The sequence below is a fragment of the Lutjanus erythropterus genome, chromosome 4 (assembly GCF_056507025.1).
Source record: "Lutjanus erythropterus isolate fLutEry1 chromosome 4, fLutEry1.hap2, whole genome shotgun sequence".
In the NCBI taxonomy this organism is placed as follows: Eukaryota; Metazoa; Chordata; class Actinopteri; order Lutjaniformes; family Lutjanidae; genus Lutjanus; species Lutjanus erythropterus.
The window spans coordinates 5,496,545-5,519,169 of NC_139320.1; the positions used below are offsets into that span (position 1 = coordinate 5,496,545).

The window sequence follows — 22,625 nt, forward strand, 5'->3', positions numbered from 1 at the left end:
TGTGCTCTATTTTTGGGTTGTTTCTGTCAAAGCGCAATAACCCAAACATTGTCCCCTTTAATTTCCCCCTGGGGATCAGTAAAGTATTTCTAGTTCATACTCAAGTGCAATGTTGCATAGTTCTCTGGGTTTTTTTTACTGGGAATTTTGAGACTTCAGTTGCTGACAGGAGAACAATAGTACCATAATACAGTGTAGGTGAAACTAATGTGGTTAATAGTACTCAAAGCAATGGAAATAATATCAGGAAATGTGACATTTAAACACAACAGCAATGTTTCTTTCCAAAAACGGTGTCCTGGTTACTCAGGATAATCCAGATTTCCATTCTGTTAAAGTTAAAGTTAAAATGAAGTTAAGGTTACATTATGATGGATTAATCAGAGGTGGCAAAAGTACACACAGTCTGTATTCATGTAGAAGTACAGATATCTTTGCAAGACTAGTAAAAATAGAAGTACTGATTGTAATATACCTTTTTTTTTTAAACACCTGTTAGGTCTTCTTGTTATGTCGTTTTTGTATTGTTTTGTCTTGTTACACCTTTTTTGTCCTGTTGTGTATGGTTATGTCATTTTCATCTTGTTACATTGTTTTTGTCTTCTTAAGTCTTTTATGTTGTTTTCTTCTTGTGTCTTTTACGTCGTTTTCTTCTTGTTACATATTTAAAGTAGTTTTCAACTTCGTTCAATGTTGTTTTCGTATTTGTTTCTCCTTGTTACATCATTTTTGTCTTGTTATGTCTTTTATGTTATTATTGTCGTTAGGTTCTTGACTTTGTTTTCATCTGTTGTTTTCATATTGTTATTTTTTATGTCATTTCTGTCTTGTTATATAATGTTATGTCTTTTTCATCTTGTTATGTTGATTTTGTCTTGTTGCATTTTTTACATTATTTTTGTCTTGTTGTGTATTGTTGTTTTCTTTGTGTTATATTGTTTTCATCTTTTTATGTCTATTACATAAGTTTTGTCTTGCTACATTGTTTTTGTCTTGTTAAAACTTTTGCGTTGTTTTCATCTTGGTACATCTTTGTGTGTTGATTTTGCATTAAAACTAAAGTAACACATCTGTTTTGAAATGTAAGCGGTCGAAAATCTTGTTAAAATTTAGGGAATAAAAGTAAAAAGTTCCCAAAAAAGTACCAGTAAGTACTCAAGTAAAGTACAGATACCTAAAAAATCTACTTAAGAACAGTATTCGTACTTAATTACTTCCCATCTCTGGGATTAATATGTACATTGTTTTTGTTTTTTGCTGTGTTGACTGTTGGTCTAGTTGTCAAAGAGTCTAATGAAGAAACAAAGCACACTAAGTTTACTTCTCTGTTTCTGTCTTTCTCTCTGTAGTCACCGATGTGGAATTGAAGCGGCTGAAAGATGCCTTCAAGAGAACCAGCGGCCTCACCTATTACATGACCCAGCAGTGCTTCTACAGGGAAGTGCTGGGAGATGGAGTTCCCCATAAAGTTGCAGAGGTAAGCCTCAGTAAATATCACACAACATGCGGTTGAGCATGAGTGTCACTCTGAAGTGATGGTTGCAGTGACATGCTGAATACTTTGTCCGCATAGACACCAGAATAGAAAGGAATGATCCTTTAGAAAGGAGGTGAGATTTGATATCTGATAAGAACAAGAGAGAAGAGAGGGTTTTGTGTTAGTAGGTAACTTTAGACAAATTGGAGAAGACTTAGGTGGTTTTGTTGAGTGTGTTGTGGGACATAGGGATCAATATTGGCCTGGATAGCATTACAGCTAGGGGTTCATAGCATAGTCTATAGTGACAAGGTGATCACTGGTCTCAGACACATAAGATGTTTTTTGCCTGGAGCTCTCCTGTGTCTTCCTCCCTTAATTAAATGCCATTCATCCAGAGTAGGGATCCAGCTCAGGTACTGTATGTGGGTCCTTAATAACCTGAAAAGAACTGATAATACTGCAGTCTTCCTCTTAAAGTCTTACCCAGCACACAGTCCAGCTTTGCATACCACAAGAGGACAATAAAAAGACATCATTACCTTCTTAATGTTATGTATTTCCTCTCTTAAAGAGCATGATGAGGCTTGATATTAGACAGCAAGGGATCAATTTTAAGAGTAAACCCAATAGGCCATCAGTTATGGAGAATGGCAGCATCAACTATGCTTTGCCACTGTGCCTTGAACTGAATCTAAGGTCTTGTAAACTGTTCCAACCGCGGGGTTGAGCTCATTACTGTCATCACTGCAAGTTTTAGGGCTAATCTCATGTTGAGATCAGGGCATCAATCTTTTAATACATCTGTGGACCAGCGCTAGGCACACACAAGTCAGGGACACAGCGTCTGATTGGTTGACAGACTCAACCCAAGGCTTCTTGGGATTGCCTAAGGGCGACTAAAAACATGCTAACAACAACTGCTTTCAGCATTATTCAGTGAAGGAGCTACGCCGCAGTAATGACAGTATGCTTCAGAAAAGTTATTATATTACCCTTGGTGATATGTCACTCTGTCATTGCAGTAAGTAATATCTATACTGTCACAGCCCTGCATCAAAACTAGGTCTTGTATCAGGTAGAATTCTGTTATTATGAAAATGGTAACAAGAATAAATACCTGAAAATGCAGCTCTGAATGCATTGCTATCCATCAATAATGGAAGAAGTCTTACTTCATATTGGTCATAGAACTGCAGTTTAGCGCCGCAACAATCAATCAACAACAATCTATCGATCAGTATCTTGGTTAATCAATCAGTCACAATCTTGACAGTTGAAAAATAGGTCCAATGTGTCCATGTGCTCCACGTTTGGACCTATTTTTCAAGTTGTTTCTGTAACAATTACTGTCATTATTGATTAATCTGTTGTACATTTTCTCCATTAATCAATTAGTTGTTTGGTCCATAAAATGCTATAAAGCATTGATTAGTGTTTCTCAAAGTCCCAGATGATGTCCTCAAATGTCTTGTTTTGTCCATAACTGAAAGCTATTCAGTTTACTGTCAGAGAGGAGTAAAGAAAACAGAAAATATTCATATTTAAGAAGCTGAAATCAGAGAATTTGGACATTTTGTCTTAAAAACATGCTCAAACCGATTGATCGAATTGATCATCAGAATAAACCTACTGCAGTTACATACTGTAGATATGTCTTGTTTCCTCATCTGATTGTAACTGGCTGAGCTGTTTGCCTTCACTCTCCCAGCTTGTTAATCTTAAGTTTCACAGTTGAGGGCTGATATTCTTCCTCTGACCATTGAAGTTAGCAGATTCAGAAATGTTCGGGAGGAAAACAGATGGTTTGAGCTGTGTGATTTGGAATCTGGAAAGTAAGTCCCATAGTATTACTGCACAGTTTGATGATTTAAGAACAAAACTATGAAATATTCCACCGCTGTGCTTAAGAGATGCTCAAAAGTAGGAATCCTTGTGGAATTGCGATGTGTTTAAAGATGATGTGAAATACTCTGCTTTGAATAAAATGTCTGTGTGATAAAGTTTTTCCACACTCAAAGGGCTTGAAAACAGTGATCTTGTTAGAAAATGAAAGAAATGCAGGTGGGAAATGAATCATATTCAGTCAGACATAACATCAGACATAAAGAATTAAATATAATTTGCAGAATTTGCAAGAAGGCCCAAATAATTAAGGGTTTGTGAAGTTATTAAGTTTATTAAGATTCTTCTCTCAAAATTGCACGCTCATCAACATCAACATCAACATCACAGCACAGGTACAATTGGCAAAACACACCTTTGTCTCAAAGCGTTTTGTCTGATAAGGTAGAAAATCGTTGTTTAAATGCGGCCCACTTACAATTTACCACTCTCTGAACGCTGCAGCACGTGTCTTCTCTCTCCTTCCTCTCAGCATCTCTCCTCTTCCCCTTTGTCACCATGGCAGCAGTTACTGCGGTGACAGCGGTCCAGATCTAAGGTTACTGCTGGGCTCTTGAAACAGAAACATGGCTGCTGCACATTCTGACATTTCAAAGAGAGCCTGAGCCTGAGCCCAATCAGGCAGCCAAGACACAGACCTGTTCTTTGTAATGCGCAGAAATCTCAGCAAGTCTTTGTTCAAAAAAATAAAAAAATCCATCTTGTGTTTAAACTTGTTCTTCTTTTGATTGTTTGTGTTGGTGATGATAATAAACAGATTCAGTGATACTAAACAGAGAGCATACAGAATGCTTTCATGTGCTTCATGAAAATAATCAAGCAGGTCATGGAGGCGACTGCTCACAATTGGCTGTGATGCCATTAGCTGTGTTTAGAATGATCGGGATCGTGGTAAGTCCCTTTTAGAGCTAAAAGTAGGCCAATGTTAGTGTAGCTCAAGTTCTCCGTGGATTCAGGGCTCACTGCCGTACTCCACTAACATATTTATAAATTTAACAGCTGAGCTCGCAGTAAAACATCTCCTTCTAAAACATCATCTATGATTTCTTATGACTCATTACCAGACACTGACTCATTCTGCAAACATGTAATATAGTTTTGTATTAGTTTTAGTGTGAATAAGTATGAAGTTTCACAGATAATGCTCAGTTTACACATTTTACTGCCAATTTAGCGGAAGACCTAGGTACAATATAAAAAGTCTGTTTTGCCAACTAATAAATATGATCAGTGTCTGACAATAATGATGCATCAGTTATGACTTATGCATTTATTCTCATATGATGGGGGACCTGGGATGGTAGTAACAGTTTTGTTTGAGCATCAGTAACTCATGCTAGATCTCCCAAACTTTGATACACAGAACCCATATTTGTCTTCAGCCACAAATAAAACTTGACTGGAGTTGTACTACACAATCACAGATTATGGGAATTAACGTCAAATACAAGGAGTTACATTGTTGCAACCTACGTTACTACTGGGGATAGATGTATCAATGAGAGGTAATTTGCCAGAAAATATTCACATTTATGACGCTGAAATCAGAGAATTTTTACTTTTTTTTTCTTTAAAAATGACTAAAAACAATTAGTCCATTGTCAAAACAGATGCAGAATATTTAATAGCTGTTCCATCCTTTGATTGACCGATTTATTGATTGATCGATTGATTGATTTAAAGACAATAAATTGAGCAATTGTAATTGTAATGGAATACAGTTACCTTTTTTTCTTGTATTCAGGTTATGTAATCCTGTTACTCCCCAAGCGTGACATCTGGCTATTTGTACTTGGATGTCAGATATGGTCTGAAAAATCTGTTGAGAAGTCTGGAAATTTCTAGAAAAGTATGGAAATGGAAATGTGTGTGAACCCTGTATATACACAAACTGTGGGCTCATAACAGGATAGACAGAGCAAATGCACCATTTTGTGTGTTGGTTTTTCAGTATAAAAGACTATTCAGCTTATTAAGCTCACATTTCTTTAGCAGGATTAAGCCATTTAAGAATACGTACTAACTTTCTTGTATCTTGAAGCAGCATGTGTAGTCTCAGAGCGTTATTTCATGCAAATACAATTAGGGTTAGGGCGATCCGTCAATGTAATCGATTCTGGAAAAGACACTGATTTGCATATTGTGCGGCGACGTGTCGCTATGGCTGCTACGCCCGGTCAGAGCATGGATTCACCTGGACAACAAGCTGCAGAGAGCAAGACTCAGCGCGATCATCTAAAGTGTAGACGTATTATAGACAGAGACACAACAGTTTGGCTCTCTTCCGCAAACTGGATGTGACTTATCTCAGCAGGACAAACTGCTCCATGTGAGTGCTGGAGGTGAAGCAGCGAGCGACCTGTCCTCTTCATCGTCCTGTTTACTTTTTGTCAGCATCCAAACACGATATATACAGCTGATCAACACATGGAACATGTTTCTGTCAGTAGAAGTCACTTATGATAGATTTTCTACAAGTTTCTTTATCACTCCCGTGTTAAAAGTGTCTTCACTGCTGCTGTTAACTTTACATCAAGAGTCATCTAACAGTGTTATTCTGCTGTTTCGTACTTTTTGTTCACTTAATCAGCCGCGTATGAGACAGATATGGCTAAAACTAATCTTCTGTCTGTAATTCATTTCGGTATATATTAATGATACAAGTATGTATTTTAGGTAATTATGGTTATATAATTGAATAATAACAAAAATAATTGTTAGATTAATCAATAAATTAATTAATAGATTATTCGATTAATCAAAAAAATGAGAGATTAATTGTTTAAAAAATAATCGTAAGGTGCAGCCCTAAGTACAGTAGAATGTAATAAAAGCTTTGAAATGGCTTCATAATTTGATGTCTTTTTCAGTTTCACTCTTCAGTCGAGGTGATGACTGTAAAGCACCGGGTGTGGGGACAGACTAGTCGCAGTACATGACTTAGCTGGCTTCAGAAGGGGCTTCCCCACAGTTTCTGGGTAGATGCCACAGTGAATCTCCAAAAATTTCTATACACACATGCTAAAATGATGACCCATGTTAAACATGGTTCCTGCTTAAAATAGTGTGTCACAGGCAGTCCCCTCATTCATGATATAAATATAAAACAACAGTTTTTCTGTGTCTTTGTGCCTTTAGATATTGTGACAGATGTCACGCTGCCATCTCGCCAGGGAAGTAAACACACTGTCAGGCAGACTGACAAGAAGTATGGCTTTGTAAAAACTACATAAGAGGCAATCTAGCTCAGCCTTACATTGTGTGTGTGTGTGTGTGTGTGTGTGTGTGTGTGTGTGTGTGTGTGTGTGTGTGTGTGTGTGTGTGTGTGTGTGGTTTAGATAAATCAAGCAACTTAAGGAGCATATAAAAAAATGGAAGGAAATGGTTAACTATTTTTGTGTTTGAATGCTGCCTACTCAAAGTTAGTAGCTATTTTTAAAGGAGAAATCTGTAATATATTTACTGTAGTACATCAGAAAATGAGCATGATGTGTTATCAGAGATCAAGGACACTTGTTAAGTTGAAATATGAAGTTGAAAAAAGATTTCTATTCCGGAATGCAAATAATAGAACAGGTAGAACAGTCTGGTAAGTTCAGAAAATGACAACACTTTCCTGTAATGCAGCCTTTAAAACCAGGAAAATACAACACTTAATGCCATATCATGATGTAATGATACCCAAAATTTAAGATGATATCATAATATTGATATAATATCAATATCCCTGTGAGCCCTAGACAAGACCAGCATCCCCTGATGACATCACTAGGTGTTATTCTCTCACGCTTCACAAAGAAAACAGAACTTTCCATGATGAGTAAACTGACCTTTCTCTTTAAATTCAGCAGAGTTCCCCTAATCTCAGGTACTGTCTCATACTGTACCTGTTTTGCATACTAGATCAATTTAGTCTTTGGGATTGTCCCATTGGACATCACAAATTCAACCCTCAGTATTGCATGTGTTTAAAACAAAGAAAAGAAATTACCATATTACAGTGAAGGCAGTTGTGTTTTTCAGGCAGTACGTCTCTGAATGAGTCAGCAGGCCACTGTAGGTTTACTGCATATGTTCATCAAGCTTTACAAATTGTCAGGCTCCTATTTTCTTACAGCAAACTGTGGATTAGAGATGAAACAATACAGAAATTCTAGATCACAATAGAATCACTATAGTGACCAAAAGGATCATAGTCATTATTATTGCTGTTTTGTTAAAGTCTTCAATCAGTACTGAAAACTGAAATTATTTCACCAAGTTTCAGGGTTCTCTTGATGCTGGAAATCCTTGAAGATGCTTGAATTTTAATGTCGTGTTTTCAAGGTTTGAAAAGTGTTTTGGAGAAAGTGCTTGAGGCTGCTGGAAATTGTAATTGCATTACTTTCACAATAAATCACTGTCTGACTAAATAGTTTGCTTCTTAGATAAGGAAATAAAATAAATTGGAGAGAGCCTAATTAGTAAAGAAGTCAGAAAATATTCAAATGTAAGAAGCTGAAATCAGAGAATTTGATAGTGATTCATCTGCTGGTCATTTTCGCCACTAATCGATTAGTCGTTTGCTCCATTAAATGTCAGAAAATGTTTAAAAATGTTGTATCAGTGTTTCCCAAAGTCCAAGATGACGTCCTCAAATGTCTTGTTTTGTCCACAACTCAAAGATATTCAGTTTACTATCAGAGAGGAGTAAAGAAGCCAGAAAATATTCACATTTAAGAAGCTAAAATTACAGAATTTAGACATTTTTTCTCAAAAATTACTGAAACTGATTAATCAGTCATCAGATTAGTTGAAGTAGTATCTGCATGATATCTGATTAATGATAAATTGTCACTTTTACAGACAAGTTTTGAAACATGAAACTTTTTTCTTTTTAATTTGTCTCCCTTCTGTTGAATTTTGTCATGAATAACATCTGATTTAAACATTTTGAGCATTTATATGTATTTAATTATGTAATTTACCACATATTTACCATAATTCGAATTTGTTGATACTTGGATTCCTACCTGCTACCGCATTAACACGAACCATATAATGAGGAAGAAGTATTGTTTGAACCACTGGGACAGTATTTTCAGTCATAAAGTTCAGTAGATAAGATAAGATGAGCTGCTTTTGATTCCCAGATGGGAAATTCAGTTGTTCTAGCAGCACAAGGACGGAAATAAGTACAGATTAATTAGTAAAGAAGAAATTAAATCATGGCTTGATGACAATTTTTATGTTGTCACTGTCAGGCAGAAACTTTGTAGGTCTAAAACTGTTACTTTTAAGGAGATGAAACAAACCCTGTGTTTTGAACTAATTAATGCTGCTTGGTCAAAGTTACTAGCTCATTTTAAAGGAGAAACCTGTAATATATTTACTGTAATAAATCAGAAAATGACTGCAACGTGTCATCAGAGATCAAGGAAACGTGAAGTTGGGAAAACAGGCTTCATTCAGGACCACAGTAACTGTTTTATATGTCAGTTTCTAGTAAATCAGTCCAAATGTATGCAGAGTTTTTACCAAATGAGTGTCTGTTTATGAGTTGTAAGAAATCATTACTAATCTTGTAGAAGGTGTAGATGTTTAGAACTGTTAAATTGAGCAAAATGTTAATGGAGTTTGGCAGGCAGTGGGACAGCAGCCACTTAACTCATATCTCATATATATCAGATAAATAAGCAAGGGAAAAAAAGAGGTACACGAAACTAAAATAAGGAGAAGTCAAAATAGAAACTGTACAAGAGCACTTAAAGATGCAAGTGTACTATATTTAAACAGCACAAATATATACCAGACTTAAATAATATGTTTAAGTAATGATTCTGTTTCTCTTCATGTCAAAATCTAATATAAATGTTGTATATAATGCCAAGCTGGCTGGTGGGAGTGATGTCATAGTCTGTGGTTTCCTCTGCTGTTGTACAGTGGGATGTCAGTGGGCACAAATGAGCCTTTAAAGCTCTGTTTTGCATCCGTGTGGGATGATCCGGTGTCAGAACGAGCTGCGCCGCGATGATAAGGCTTCCACAGAGGGGAAGTTCGGCGGCGGATTTAGAAGTTTGCGTAGTATGACACACATCAACTTCCCTTTTTTTTAAAAAAAACCACAACCGAAGCTCCTCTGCCGTGTGTGACCCACTGACACGGACACACTTCATTAGCTCACTGACTGCAGAGTCACCTCTCCACAGCTCACATGCATACAAGACAGCTTGATGAGTCTGACTGCACACACTGCTCGGTAATCCTCTCCTTCATGCTCCGAGCGCAGCTCTGCTAAATGACAACAGCGCCCCCTGGTATGGACCTGGAACTGTCAAGAAAGAGCTGAGCTGATTTTGATTTTTGAAGGCTGTCAGAAATATTTTTTACTGATGATGACAAATATAGTTTTGTCTTAATCTTTTTGTATTGCCTGATTTAACTATTTAACAGTACACTAGGGCTACAACTAACGATTATTTTCATTATTGATTAATCTGTTGATTATTTAACTAATTGATTAGTTGTTTGACGAATAAAATAGTGAAAAATGTTGATCAGTGTTTCCCAAAGTCCAAGATGACGTCCTCAAATGTCTTGTTTTGTCCACAACTCAAAAATGTTCAGTTTACTGTCAGAGAGGAGTAAAGAAACCAGAAAGTATTCACTTTTAAGAAGGTGAAACCAGATTAGATACCAGATCTGACACATTGGTCTCACGTGAAACTAAACATCTCAGTGCATCGTTCCTTGATGAAGCCTTAGTTGCTGATCTCTGTAATGTATATAATGTAAAACTGTGTATGGAAGATCACCTTGGGAACAGTGGGTCTGACACAAGAATCACAATAAAAAGTCTACGTAATAGCGTTTTCAGTTCTCATCTCATGCTTTTCATAAGCAAATGCACCTTGCGATAATTTAATAACTTGGCATAAAATTTCAGCACCCCATAGGTTTGCGTTCCATTGTCACTGTCTAAATGAGGGGAGAAGGAGAGGGCAAATTATTTGGAACAAAGGTGGGAACTGAACCGGGGACATTGTGTTCACAGTATATGATATATGTCTTAACCACTACACCACTCCGACACCTCAGCATCTCTTATTTCCCTCAGAGACATGGTGAAACTTTCATTTTGGTTCATTTCTTTCCACCATGTTGTCGGTTGTTGAGCACCAGGAGTGTAGAGAGGGTATAGTCCAGAACTCCCTGTACAGCCTATATGACACCCAGCAATGTTCTTTATTCTGAAGTTTTATGATTAAATGTCATCTATAAGTACAGTGGAAGAAATTCTACTTGGTTGCATGTTTAGCAATTTGAGTGATTAGTATACTAAGCTAATTGTCTTGCATTGGAAATGGCTATAATTTTCCTTCAACTTAGAAAGTTGATCTTAGATTCATGAATCAGGAGAGTGTTTCACTCTAAGAACAAACATAAAATAAAATGTGGAAGCTGATGATAAAAAATCTAATTAAAATAATAATAAAATAATTATTATCTAAAAATAGATAATAGCAAATATATAACAGGCCAAATAAAAAAAAAACCAAATTGACCAATAATAGGCCTAGCCTGGGACTTAAAATGATAGGCTTGTCTAATCATAAAAGAAATGAAGGATTTGTAAATAAATAAATGAAAATCTGAAATCTGAAAACTTTTCACCGACCCCTTGGCTGAGTGTGACGGATCCCCAAGGTCCCCATTATTAGATCAACTTTCTAAATGAACAGTCAGCAAAATCAGTCATTTCCATTAGCTTATTATGCTAATTACACAAGCAGCCCAACATGCAGCTCTTAACAACAAAGTTGAATTTCATCCACTAGGCCTATAGATGACATTTCAATAATTAAAGCTCATAAGAAACAACATTACCAGGTAAAAGAAATTTCCAGTAGTGCCTGGCTGAGGTGTGACCAGAAAGAAGCAGCCACCACCAATGAGCAAGGCAGACCTAATTCATGTGGTAATTACCATGTAACTGAAGCAGCTGCATCTTAATGTACCTTTTACGCCTCACCAAGATTGGTTCTCTCTGAGTTACAGATGTAAATTCAGTATACAGATGTTTGGAGCATCCTGGTTGCCAATTCTCTACGATACACACCACGTTTTGGCAACATCGCCTGTTGTAGGATGGCTAGATACCACTTTTTCATGACCGATATTGAAACTTTGAGTATCTGCTGATAGATTTGTAAGAAAATATCGACAAACTTGAGGATTGTGATTTCATGTTTTGTGATGCTGTATCAATTCTCAAAATCACAGGATCGTGATATTGTGAACATAAAAATATTGGTGGCAGTGGTTCAGTTTGTGTTGCGTTCAAACCACCAACTGCTACATACAAGGTGTGTGCAGGTGCTGGAAATCCTTGAAAACACTTGAATTTTAATTTAGTGTTTTAAGGGTTTGAAAAGTGCTTGGATTTTGGACAAATGTAATTGCATTACTTTGATAATGAATTTCTCTCTAACTGAATAGTTTGAGAGAAATCAAATAAGTTGGAGGGAGCCTAACTACTTTTGCCTTTCGCACGAAATGAAGACAACTCCACTCAAGCATTGCTCGCCTCTCTGCACATGCGGCTAAACATAGTGTGATCTGTCTTTTTTGATGTGTGCCCTCTGATGGAACACTGAGTGGGAGGCCAAGAGATAACAACATGCCGCAAGGTTGCCATTTTAATGAGCGTTGGCTTGAAAAAACGAAAGTAAATGTATGTATACCACAATCATGTGGAGAACATGGATGCATGTTTGGACCCATTTTTCAACTGAGAGGTTTGTGACAGGATCAATTCATTGATTAATTGAGAAAATGATTGACAGACTAATCGACGATGAACATAATTGTTAGTTGCAGCCCTTGGCACATTACCCATCTGTCTCTCCCATCTTTTCTGTATAGTTCTTCACTACTGAATAACAGCTAAAGTAAGCCAGAAGAAATCATTAAAAAGAGATAAAATGCCAGTGTCACTGATAGAAGAGATCTTAGCGTGCCCACCGCCTGTTTGATCTGCTGCTGCTTTTAATTTAGTAAATAACCACAATGAAGTGAAGACCACATGAAAATAATTTTCATTGCTCTCCCACTGTCTTTCACATGCTTTCTCTATCTCTCTCTTTCATCCTCTGTCTCATCTTTCTGTCTGTCTTCTAACTAAATTCTCTGTCCCTAATTTCATCCACTGCAGGTTGCAAATGAGCAACTGTTTCTTTCTTCTGTGTGTGGGTTGGAAAGAGATTATGCTCGAGCGAAAACACTTTTTGAACAAGCATGCGTGCCCACAAACACAGTAATCTTGTAATGTGAAACCCAGTGTCACAAATCTGCCAGTGTTCCCACTGTTTTGCTGCTAAAGTGTGAATGATGTTTGGGAAATGGGACGACATGTCCTCACAGAGTCAGCACATTTCTTCATGAAGTGCTTCACTTTATTTCAGCTTCTGCACAAAGGTTGTTTTAATTGCATGGCAGGTTTATTGGATTGCAGAAGATTGTACAGGAGTGAACGATGTTCTATCAACCCATTTTATTGTCTGTGTGTGAAACACAATTACACTGGTGCGGAGCTGTAATCAGACTCACTGGTGCCAGCTGATGATGACTTTGGTAAAAATCTGTTCTGAGACGACAGGCTTGTCGCTCAGCTGTTGTCAGCTCGGTAAATGAACAACTTCTGCTAACGTGGTAAATGTGTTGCACAAAGTGTGAAAACAAGATGATGAAGTTGTCTGTTTTTTTCACACCATCTTGCATGTTTCTCTGTGTTTTTAGGTGATCTACACCTCTTTCGGAGGCTCGTCCAAAGGGCTGCACTTCAACAATCTGATCGTGGGTCTGGTGCTTCTGACCCGAGGACGCGATGAGGAGAAGGCCAAGTGTATGTAATGTTATTCTCATACTGGAACATCTCTTTAAAAAGATTGTGACCTGACAAATTCAATCATTCGGTGAACATAAAACACATTCAGCTATAAACAGCAAATATCATAACATCACAGGAACTAGTTTACAGCAAACAGTTCATCTGAAAAGTGCATGCTAGTGGCTGATAGTCATGGATCACTGAGCCCTCTATAAATTGTAATATTGTGGTTTAAAGTACCTTAGAACTGATGAGCATGTGTCAGAAAAAGACATGCAGAGGATTTGTTTATTCTAATATGAGAATAATTAAATTACTGACAGAGAAACAGCACATACTGGCCCAAGAGTAAAAAAATAGCCATCATACATACAAAAAAGGATAGAGGAAAGTAGGATATTATTGACCATCGCAGTGTTTCACTGTAAACATCATCTGCCAATTTTAGATAAGATAAGATCTTCCTTTATTAGTCCCACAACGAGTTAATTTATTGTGTTGAAACTGCAAAGTGCATGGCAAAAATATGAAGAAGCATCAATAATAAAAAAAATATAAGCAAGAGAAAATATAAAAAATATGAAAAATTTAAACAGGGGAAATAGAAAAATAATGCAATGTCATTTTAAAGGGATAGAGCATAAAAAAATCAATCTGTTGATCTTTTTCTGTATTTAATCAGTTAGTTTTTTGGTCCATAAAATGTTGAAAAATATTGACTAGTGTATCCCAGCGTTCAAGATGACATCCTCAAATATTCTTTTTACTGTCAGAGAGGATTTAAGAAATCAGAAAATATTCACATTAAGATTTACATCAGAGAATTTGGACATCTTTATCTTAAAATATAACTCAAACCAGTTAACCTATTATCAAAATAGATTAGATTAGATTAGATTAGATTAGATTAGATTAGATTAATTAAATGATCGATTAACAATTGATTCATCAATGAGTCTTTACAGCTCTACCATCAGCTGTAACTGTTTGAGCATGAAGCATCATGGATGCAAACACAGAGTCGTCCTCCTACAGGAGTCTCGCTTTAACCTTGAGTTAACTTAAAGCGATAATTCACCCAAAAATGAATATTGATATGAATTTTCATTTTTGGGTGAACTGTTGCTTTAAGTTGTGTTTACTTGTCTGCTTATGTTTTTTTGATTATATTTTGGTAATCGATAAATAGATTTGAGTCATTTTTAATGGAAGAATTGTCAAAAATCTCTGATTCCAGCACATTAAATGTGAATATTTTCAGTTTTTTACTTGTGATTATAAACGGACTTTCTTTGGGTTGCAGAAAAAATAAGGCATTCGAGGACGTCATCTTTAGGAAACAATGATTGACATTTTTCACAATTTTCTGACACGTTATAGACCAAGCAATAATCGATTAATCAAGAAAATAATCGACAGATTAATCAATGATGAAAATAATCATTAGTTGCAGCCCTAGTCTGAACATAAACATGACACAGTTGCCCATTTTTTGTACCAGTGAGTCAACCAGAAGAATTCCATGCTGTCCATTGCTCCAGCTGTCAGTCCTCGTACAAACTGAACAGGACTTGTACTTCCAGAACTCTAGATTCCAAAAATAACTTCTACAACTTCTTACATATAGCTAACTGTATCAAGTCACATTTCTGTTTGTCTGACTCAGACCTCGGTCGAGGAGTGTAAACATGGACCTCAGTATGTGTTAAAGTTTCCTGCTATTCTTTCAGCCTCATCTCCGTCTGTCTGTTTCTCTCTCTGTCTCGTCCTCTTTCTTATTCTGATAGTTGTGCTTGATGTGTTGCAGGCAGTCTAATCCATCAGGACTCTATTGACATTGTAGCTTCTATCGTCCTTACTGCAGCTGCGTGAAGGAGGCCTGCTTTCCTGTGATAAAGCTGAACTCTCTTCTGACACTTTGCATGTGTGTGTGTGTGTGTGTGTGTGTGTGTGTGTGTGTGTGCTCCCTCACAGACCTCTTCAGCCTGTTTGCCAGTGATCTGGGTGGATATGCTGCACGGGAAGATATAGAAGCGGTTCTGCAGGTTCTGGATGGAGAAGTCCCGTCTTCCCTTAAGAAATGCTTCACTGAGGTCAGCAAACGCCACATCATGGATACACACATGAACCCATACAACCATACTGGTCGAATGTCTCTGTTAACTCATTTTGGACTTGGTAATAACAATACCAAGCAGTCAACACGACGATATCACCCACGCTCTCTCCTTGGCTCGTATCATCGAGTTTGTTTTCATCATTACAGAGGTGTTTGTCACATGCTCATGAAACTGCTATTGTTGAAGTTTTTACACATGCAGCCACAGAGATAATACAAAGCTTGGCATCACAGCGAGTTATTGTTCTGGCTGTTGGAATACAAAAGCTCCTTTCAAATCACCATCCACCACAAAAAAACTTTGGAAAATACAATCCAGTAAAGTGTAGGGGGCTCCCACACTCTTACAGCTTGTTCACGCTACACCCTTGAGCGGCGCGTGACGGCACCGTCGCTGAACTGCTGCGGCTCACACACGCTGTGGTGTCCACACACACACACACACACACACACACACACACACACACACACACACACATACACACAGGCTGTGTTTCTGCTGCGAGGTGGCTGCAGAGAGCCCTGTCTTTCTACATTTAGTTTGTAGGAGAGGAGAAACGAGCTGTTTTCTGAAGGCAGTCTGTGAGTTTCACCCTTCTTGAGAGAGGGAGGGAGGGAGGGAGGGATGGAGGGATGGATAGAGGGAGAGGAGAAAAGATAGAAATGTTGGTGCCATTGTAGATGTAGACAACGAAACAGTAGTGAGAGGTGTCCTGAAGCTGTTATAATGTCGATATGACTGTCAGCAGATAATTTTTAATGTGTATTATTGATAGGAACCGTGCATGTCACACGGAAAAAATAGGCAAGCCCCTAAATCTTTAGATGCAATAATAGATTGCATTAAAATCGCAAAATGGCCAAGTATGATATCCAAATCACAGAACCAGAACCACAGAGTTGCAATTTATTGAAGAAGGAAAGATGAATGAGAAAACAGCATCATTATGAAGAACTGTAGTGCTGCAGAGATAACCTGACATAAAAATCTTGTTCTCCAGATGAAAGAAAACACGTTTGTTTGGTACAGACCTCAACAAATGTCACATCGTCACGATTTTAATAGTGAAACTGACCATTACAACTAGTCTTATCGTATATCACAATCACAATGTCAGGAAAAATTATTGCTAAATGACTTTTTTACCAAATCATGCAGGCCTGGTGTGGACGCTCTGACTTATTCATATGGACACTGAAATGATAAACCATGGAGTAACACCACACACACACACACACACACTGCTAAAGCATGTAGTGTGAACCAGCTGTTGGAGAACATTTATATTAGGGATGTCCCCTTCAAGGTTTTTTGCCCCTGATCATTCAAGTCCTTTAATATCATCAGAGGTGGCACATGTCCACACATTCTCTACTCAATTAGAAGTGCAGATAAATGTTAAAAAAAAGATAGTAGATAGATAATAATAGAAGTACAGATACAACATCTTTACTCAGGGAAAAAGTACACTCTCTCTCTGTTTTATATGGTTACATCTACATCTACATCTTTTATGTCATGTTTATCTTATGTATTGTTAGGCCATTGTTGTCTTGTTAGGTCATTTTTATCTTGTTACCTCTTTCATTTCTTTTTTATCCTTTTGTGTATTGTTACTTCATTGTCGTCTTGCTACATCTTTCATGACATTTTTGTCTTGGTACATCTTTAATGTCGTTTTTGTCGTGTCACATATTTTACGCCATTTTCATCTTGTTACATTGTTTTCACATTGTTACGTCTTTTACATAATTCTTGTCTTGTTATTTATTGTTGCATTGTTTTCGTCTTATTTAGTCTTTTTCTTGCATTTTCTTCTTGCATTCAAACAAGCCTATTTTGAAATGTAAGGAGTCGAGAGTAAATATATTTGTGTTAAAATGTAGGGAGTTAAAAGTAAAAAGTTGTCAGAAAAAAAACTAAAGTAAAGAACAGATACCTGAAAAACCTACTTAAGTACAGTAACACAGTATCTTCACTTAGTTACTTCCCACCTAAATGTGGCCAACCTTATTTTTCACAAGCTACTTGATCCAAAAACTGAAGGTCCTGATGCAAAACTACAAATCTTCAATTATTGATGTGATATGGGTTATTTATGGAATCCATTGTCCATTTATACATCAGTGACAGATGCAGACAGTCTTATGCTTTTGGCAGACTGAACCAGAATCAGGCTTCTTGCAAAGAAGGTTTACACATATTAAGAATATGTCTTGGTGGTGCACAACAATAATATAGCAAGTAGAAAAATAAAAAGGAAGCTAAAAAGCAAGTACTGTGAGTTAAGAAGCATAAATAGAAAATTGCCATTAAAATATAGAAAAATATTATGTAATTGTGCAAAATCTTAGGGTCGTTCAAAAAAGATGTAGTGTGTTAATGCATGGTGAACTGTGTGTGTGTGTGTGTGTGTTGTGGCAGGGTGACAAGGTGAACTATGAGCGCTTCAGGAACTGGCTCCTACAGAACAAGGAGGCCTTCACTTTGTCCAGATGGCTTCTGTCTGGAGGAGTGTGTGTCACGCTCACCGATGACAGCGACACACCCACCTTCTACCAGACCCTGGCTGGCGTCACACACTGTAAGTACCAGCAACACTCAGTGTGTTTGCATCTACGTCCACACAGGCAAATGTGTTTACTGGCTGATGTTCATACTCAGTCACACTGACAACCTGCCTGCAGGCATTTCAGCTGGTGGCCCTTTGGCCTTCTGTGAAAGGTTTTATTCCATACTATAAATTCCCAAAAGACATTCTTCAGATTAGGGTTGCAGATTATTAGCACTTAATCAATCATTGATAACTATCAAGTGATCAATTAATAGTCATTAAAAAAAACACAAAATTTTGCTTATACCACACAGTACTGAATGCATTTTTTTCTTCCTCAGTCAAAGCTTTATTTCCATCCCAACCTATTGCATGTTCTTCGACTTTATTACAGAGTACCTGAAACATATGAAGACTTACAGGCCAACGTATTAAACACATATTTAAATGATAATGTACAGTGAGAAGGTCATTATCGCAAAATACACCCTGACAATCATCCTGAAGGGGTTTATTTTGCAATAATGACTTCCTCACTGTACATTACTGCTTATTACATGGTTACTTATTCACTTAAAAATGATTTTATTACTCCTCTAGAGTCTAGGATCTGTGGTGCATCCATAGCAACAGTCTGTGATACATAGCAACCGTCTGCTATACAGAAATAACAGACCTTAAAATGCTGTAACTGACCAATCAGAATCAAGTCTTTAAGAAAACAATGTAATAATCTTGAAGATCAGATAACATGTTCAACTTCTGAATAGGCAATGCCAAGTGCAAATGATTAAAATCCCATCAAAACAAGTGCTACGCAGAACCAAGTAATATTTTTTTATCAGAAACCTGCAGATCTGCTGCAGTCCAAGTGTGGGCTCCTTCCTGCCATGTCTTTGTGATGTGAAGCAGATAGTTCCCCAGCTGCATCGTCCTCCCCCTTCTGCCTCCCCTGTAGAGTGCAGATGTCTCAGGAAATGCCATGAATGGCTCACAACAGTTGTTAAAGCTTGGATCAAGTCGTTGCACTGTGTCGCAATTTCTTCGCCCCCATCAGTGGCAGTGAGTGCCCTGGGAAATGACTGACAGGCTCGACTTATCAGCCTGATTCATTCACTCTCCTCCTTTTACTCAATTTTCCTTTTTCATTATTCCGTCTCTCCTTCACCAAGGTCTCTCTCCTCCCACTGCCGCCTTCTATATCCATTTCCTCTCTGTCACACACAGCCAGGCACCATGGAGGCTGCGCAAGTAAATATGATCATACATCAGGGCTGGGTATCATTTAAAAAAATTACGATACCAGTACCAAAATCTGTACCCTTAATATGATACGATACCCGCAGAGTACACTCATACCTTCATGAAGTTCTTCTTTATGAAGAACACTTGTGGTGATTGGCTGCAAGCAAAAACAATACAAATAGTCTTTTTTTCTAGGTCTGAGTACCAAAAAGATTGAATGCAGGCATCTTTTGACTAGAGAAGTTTCGATTCTACTTGGTACTGGTTCTGCACCTCAGTTTATGTGGCCCACAAGACCTTGCAAAGAATATAATTTGTTTAGGACAATACTACGCTGTGCTACAAAAGTATGGTGTCTATAAACTACACGTCCCAAAGTGCATCCAAGTATCTAGCTGCTTAGATGCCAGTATATGTTAGATAACGTCTCAGTGTCATAGCTGTTTCCAACAGTGGGCAAGTGGTTGTATCTAGTGATGTTAATAGTAGCTACCTAGCAAAATCCCATAATTTCAAATATACATTTTAGATTTGAAATCTTGCTTTTAGGCCATACAAACTGAAACAACACGTCTTGCTGTTTTGACTCTATTACTAATATTTCATTTATCAATTAAATTGTGTAATAGTTATGTGTTTGAATGTCTGTCTGCCATCATTTCTCCTAGACTTCTGCTTCAGAGCTTGTTATTAATTATTAAGTTAAAACCAGTATTCAAAGGTCAAGGCAATGTGCAATATGATGCCAAGTAGATAAATTTATAGTCTCACATTTTCGAGCAGCTCTCTGAGGACAACAATGCTGACAAGGCCTGGGATGAAACTGAGTATAACACACCCCTTGCCCCGATTTTTTGGACCCTCTTGCCCATCAGTTTTTATTTGCCTCTATATAAATAATTGTATTTATTAGCAGTTATTAAATAATGCTTTGAACAAGCCATGTCAGTGTGGTAATGCGTACCCAGATCAGTGGTTCTTCTTCCTCTTCTTCTGGTTCTCCTGTTGAACAGCGATCACATGCAGTGAGTGGCTTTGTGTTTTTTTGAAACATGATTCGTTGGGTTAATCAGTTTTGTGATTACCTGACTTGCCTCAGCGTTCGTGTTTCGTACAAGCACCAACAAACCCCCAGAGGAGGGGTTGTCGGCAGCCCACTTAACTGCCATGCAAGCGAGATGCAGTCGGCTCTTTTTATGGCACTATAACAGCGTTTTTCGGGAACTTGGCTGTGCTTTCGAAATTGCAGCAACTTGCGCAATACATAGTTGGAGTTTTGCCCACATCCTTGAATGCCATCCAAATTCCTGTTTCGAGGATAATTGAAATACTCACTTGTGCCTCAGCTCATAAACTTTATCTTTACCCACCCATGTCGTATATGTGCAACTCTCAACAGAGATGAGGAGGAAACAGGATGGCTCACTTTTTGTCTATCGTCAGCTCCAGAAAACAATAATGTTTAGTGGCGTTGTTTCCATTTGAAAAATCTGGAAAAGAACACAGATGGAGTTGCCCTTTAAAACAATATTTAAAATTTGAGTACTTAAGTGTCTTTCTTTTTCAATTTAAAAAATAAAAACTATGGGAAAACAAGTTTGCATGCTTTTCAAAAAGCATTTAAAACATAAATAGCTGGGGCCAGTATTTCAACACCTTTACTCTAGATCAAAAATATCGAGATGTTGTTGTCTCATTTTTGCTATCCCAGATAAAAGTCTTAGGTTTTGTCCTGTTTTTTTTTTTCTAAAAAAAATCAGATTGGATAATTCTTATCCAGATAGAGCGAGATCAGATCATCTAGATTTGTAGCGATCTTTTGATCAGAGTAACATTTCATTAACACTGACTTCTGAAAGTGCAAATCAGTTTGCATGTAATTCACTTACATAGGGCAGAACAGCAGAATTTTCTGGGGCTGTCTAGAATCATCTCTGTGGTCTATCACTGCTTTTATTATCACCACTTTGGGTTAATGAAAAGTGTTATATAAATGTAAAGTTTCATTATTATTATTTCAGTGTATCGCTGGATGACCAATGTCAAATAATAGGGGTGTCCCGATCCGATATTGATATCGGATATCGGTCCGATATCAGCCAAAAAACGAGTATCGGATTTTATCGCACTGCGTCTAAAATCTCCGATATAAGCTGTCTGCTAAGCAGTCCATTTTCCGCTCCAGCACTTCTATCCATAGGTGACTCTGGTTGCTGACTATTATATAAAGTTGTATCGGGACATCCCTATCAAATAACACATAACTGTTTTGTCAGCATGCCCCCATTTTTATTGATCACAAGACCTAAATTAAACAATATCACACGAGAATGAGTGCTGTTGGACTGAATGTCATCACAGCTGTGATTCGGATGTAAAATATAAACAAAGCCTTTAGTTGTCTGGATGGATCCACAAAGCTGCTTAAAGGCTGAATTCAGCTCGCTCTTTTTAATAGACTGAATGCTGATGCTTTTATTTTTGAGATGTGGACCAGACAAACAAACCGAGACCACTTGATTGCCAAATCTCTATTCCAGTTTAGTGGGACCAGGATCACATATAAATCTCGGATTATTCTTACATAGGTTCAAAGTTTTGAGATGCACCAGTCCAATACTCCAAATGTGCGTTATGGCTGATACAGATTTTTTTTTAGCAGATCAAGTATTGTCCACGACATGACCAGTTTACATAAAAAAAACATTTTTTTGTCACTCGTCATTATAAATTTCAATGTTTCCTCCAGTCTTCTGTTAGTCACGGGCAGCTAACTTTAAGTGCTGAAGAGATCCCTGACCTAATGTTACCTTACATCAAAGTGATTTCAATGTGGTACCACACAGTGAGGTATTTTAAACTGGGAGAAAAGAGAGCACTGTTTGTGACCTGTGTCTTTGTGTTTGACTGACTTTTCCTTTAGACTTTGCAGTGTAGATTTGTAAGTCCAAGAGAAGTTGTATTATGATGTATATCAACAACTACAGCTTTATGAGACCATTGATTGTTGAAAATTTAGTTCAGTGCTGCACATATTTTAAAAACAGCACGTGGAAAATAAAAGCCATACAGTTATACAGTTCTTTAAGGTTTCAGGCCAAGTAAATTTAGCCAGGCTTAATTTTGCCAATTAAGGACAGAAGGTTGGAAAGAACCTGTCTTGTCAAGAGAACCTGGACACTGCCTTTAATCTGCCTGCTCCCAGCTTATCCTCTTAAGTTTGCGTCTGTTTGTGTGTGTGTGTGTGTGTGTGTGTGCTGGAGAGAGTGACTGACACACTCCTGGCTCATGACTCCTTCCAGAACAAGAACGTAAAGCTTGACTCATGGCGAAGCTTAGCACAGCGATTCCTCTGCTAACTTGCTAGCCTCTGACAGACGCTGTCACAATGTGACGAGAGTAGAAATGTGTGGGAATAGCAGTCCTCAGGACAGGATGACGTAGTTTTCTGTGAGT

The 22,625-nt window shown here is 37.5% G+C and overlaps 1 protein-coding gene across 1 annotated transcript in view; it reads left to right on the forward strand.

Annotated features, from left to right (window-relative positions):
• usp32 (ubiquitin specific peptidase 32) overlaps positions 1-22,625 on the forward strand; it is a 102,367-nt gene that overhangs the window by 34,071 nt on the left and 45,671 nt on the right. Inside the window, exons 2-5 of the mRNA XM_084716810.1 lie at positions 1,350-1,477; positions 13,160-13,265; positions 15,225-15,343; positions 17,795-17,954. Coding sequence (XP_084572936.1) covers positions 1,350-1,477; positions 13,160-13,265; positions 15,225-15,343; positions 17,795-17,954 — 513 coding nt within the window. The remainder of the gene's footprint in view (positions 1-1,349; positions 1,478-13,159; positions 13,266-15,224; positions 15,344-17,794; positions 17,955-22,625) is intronic.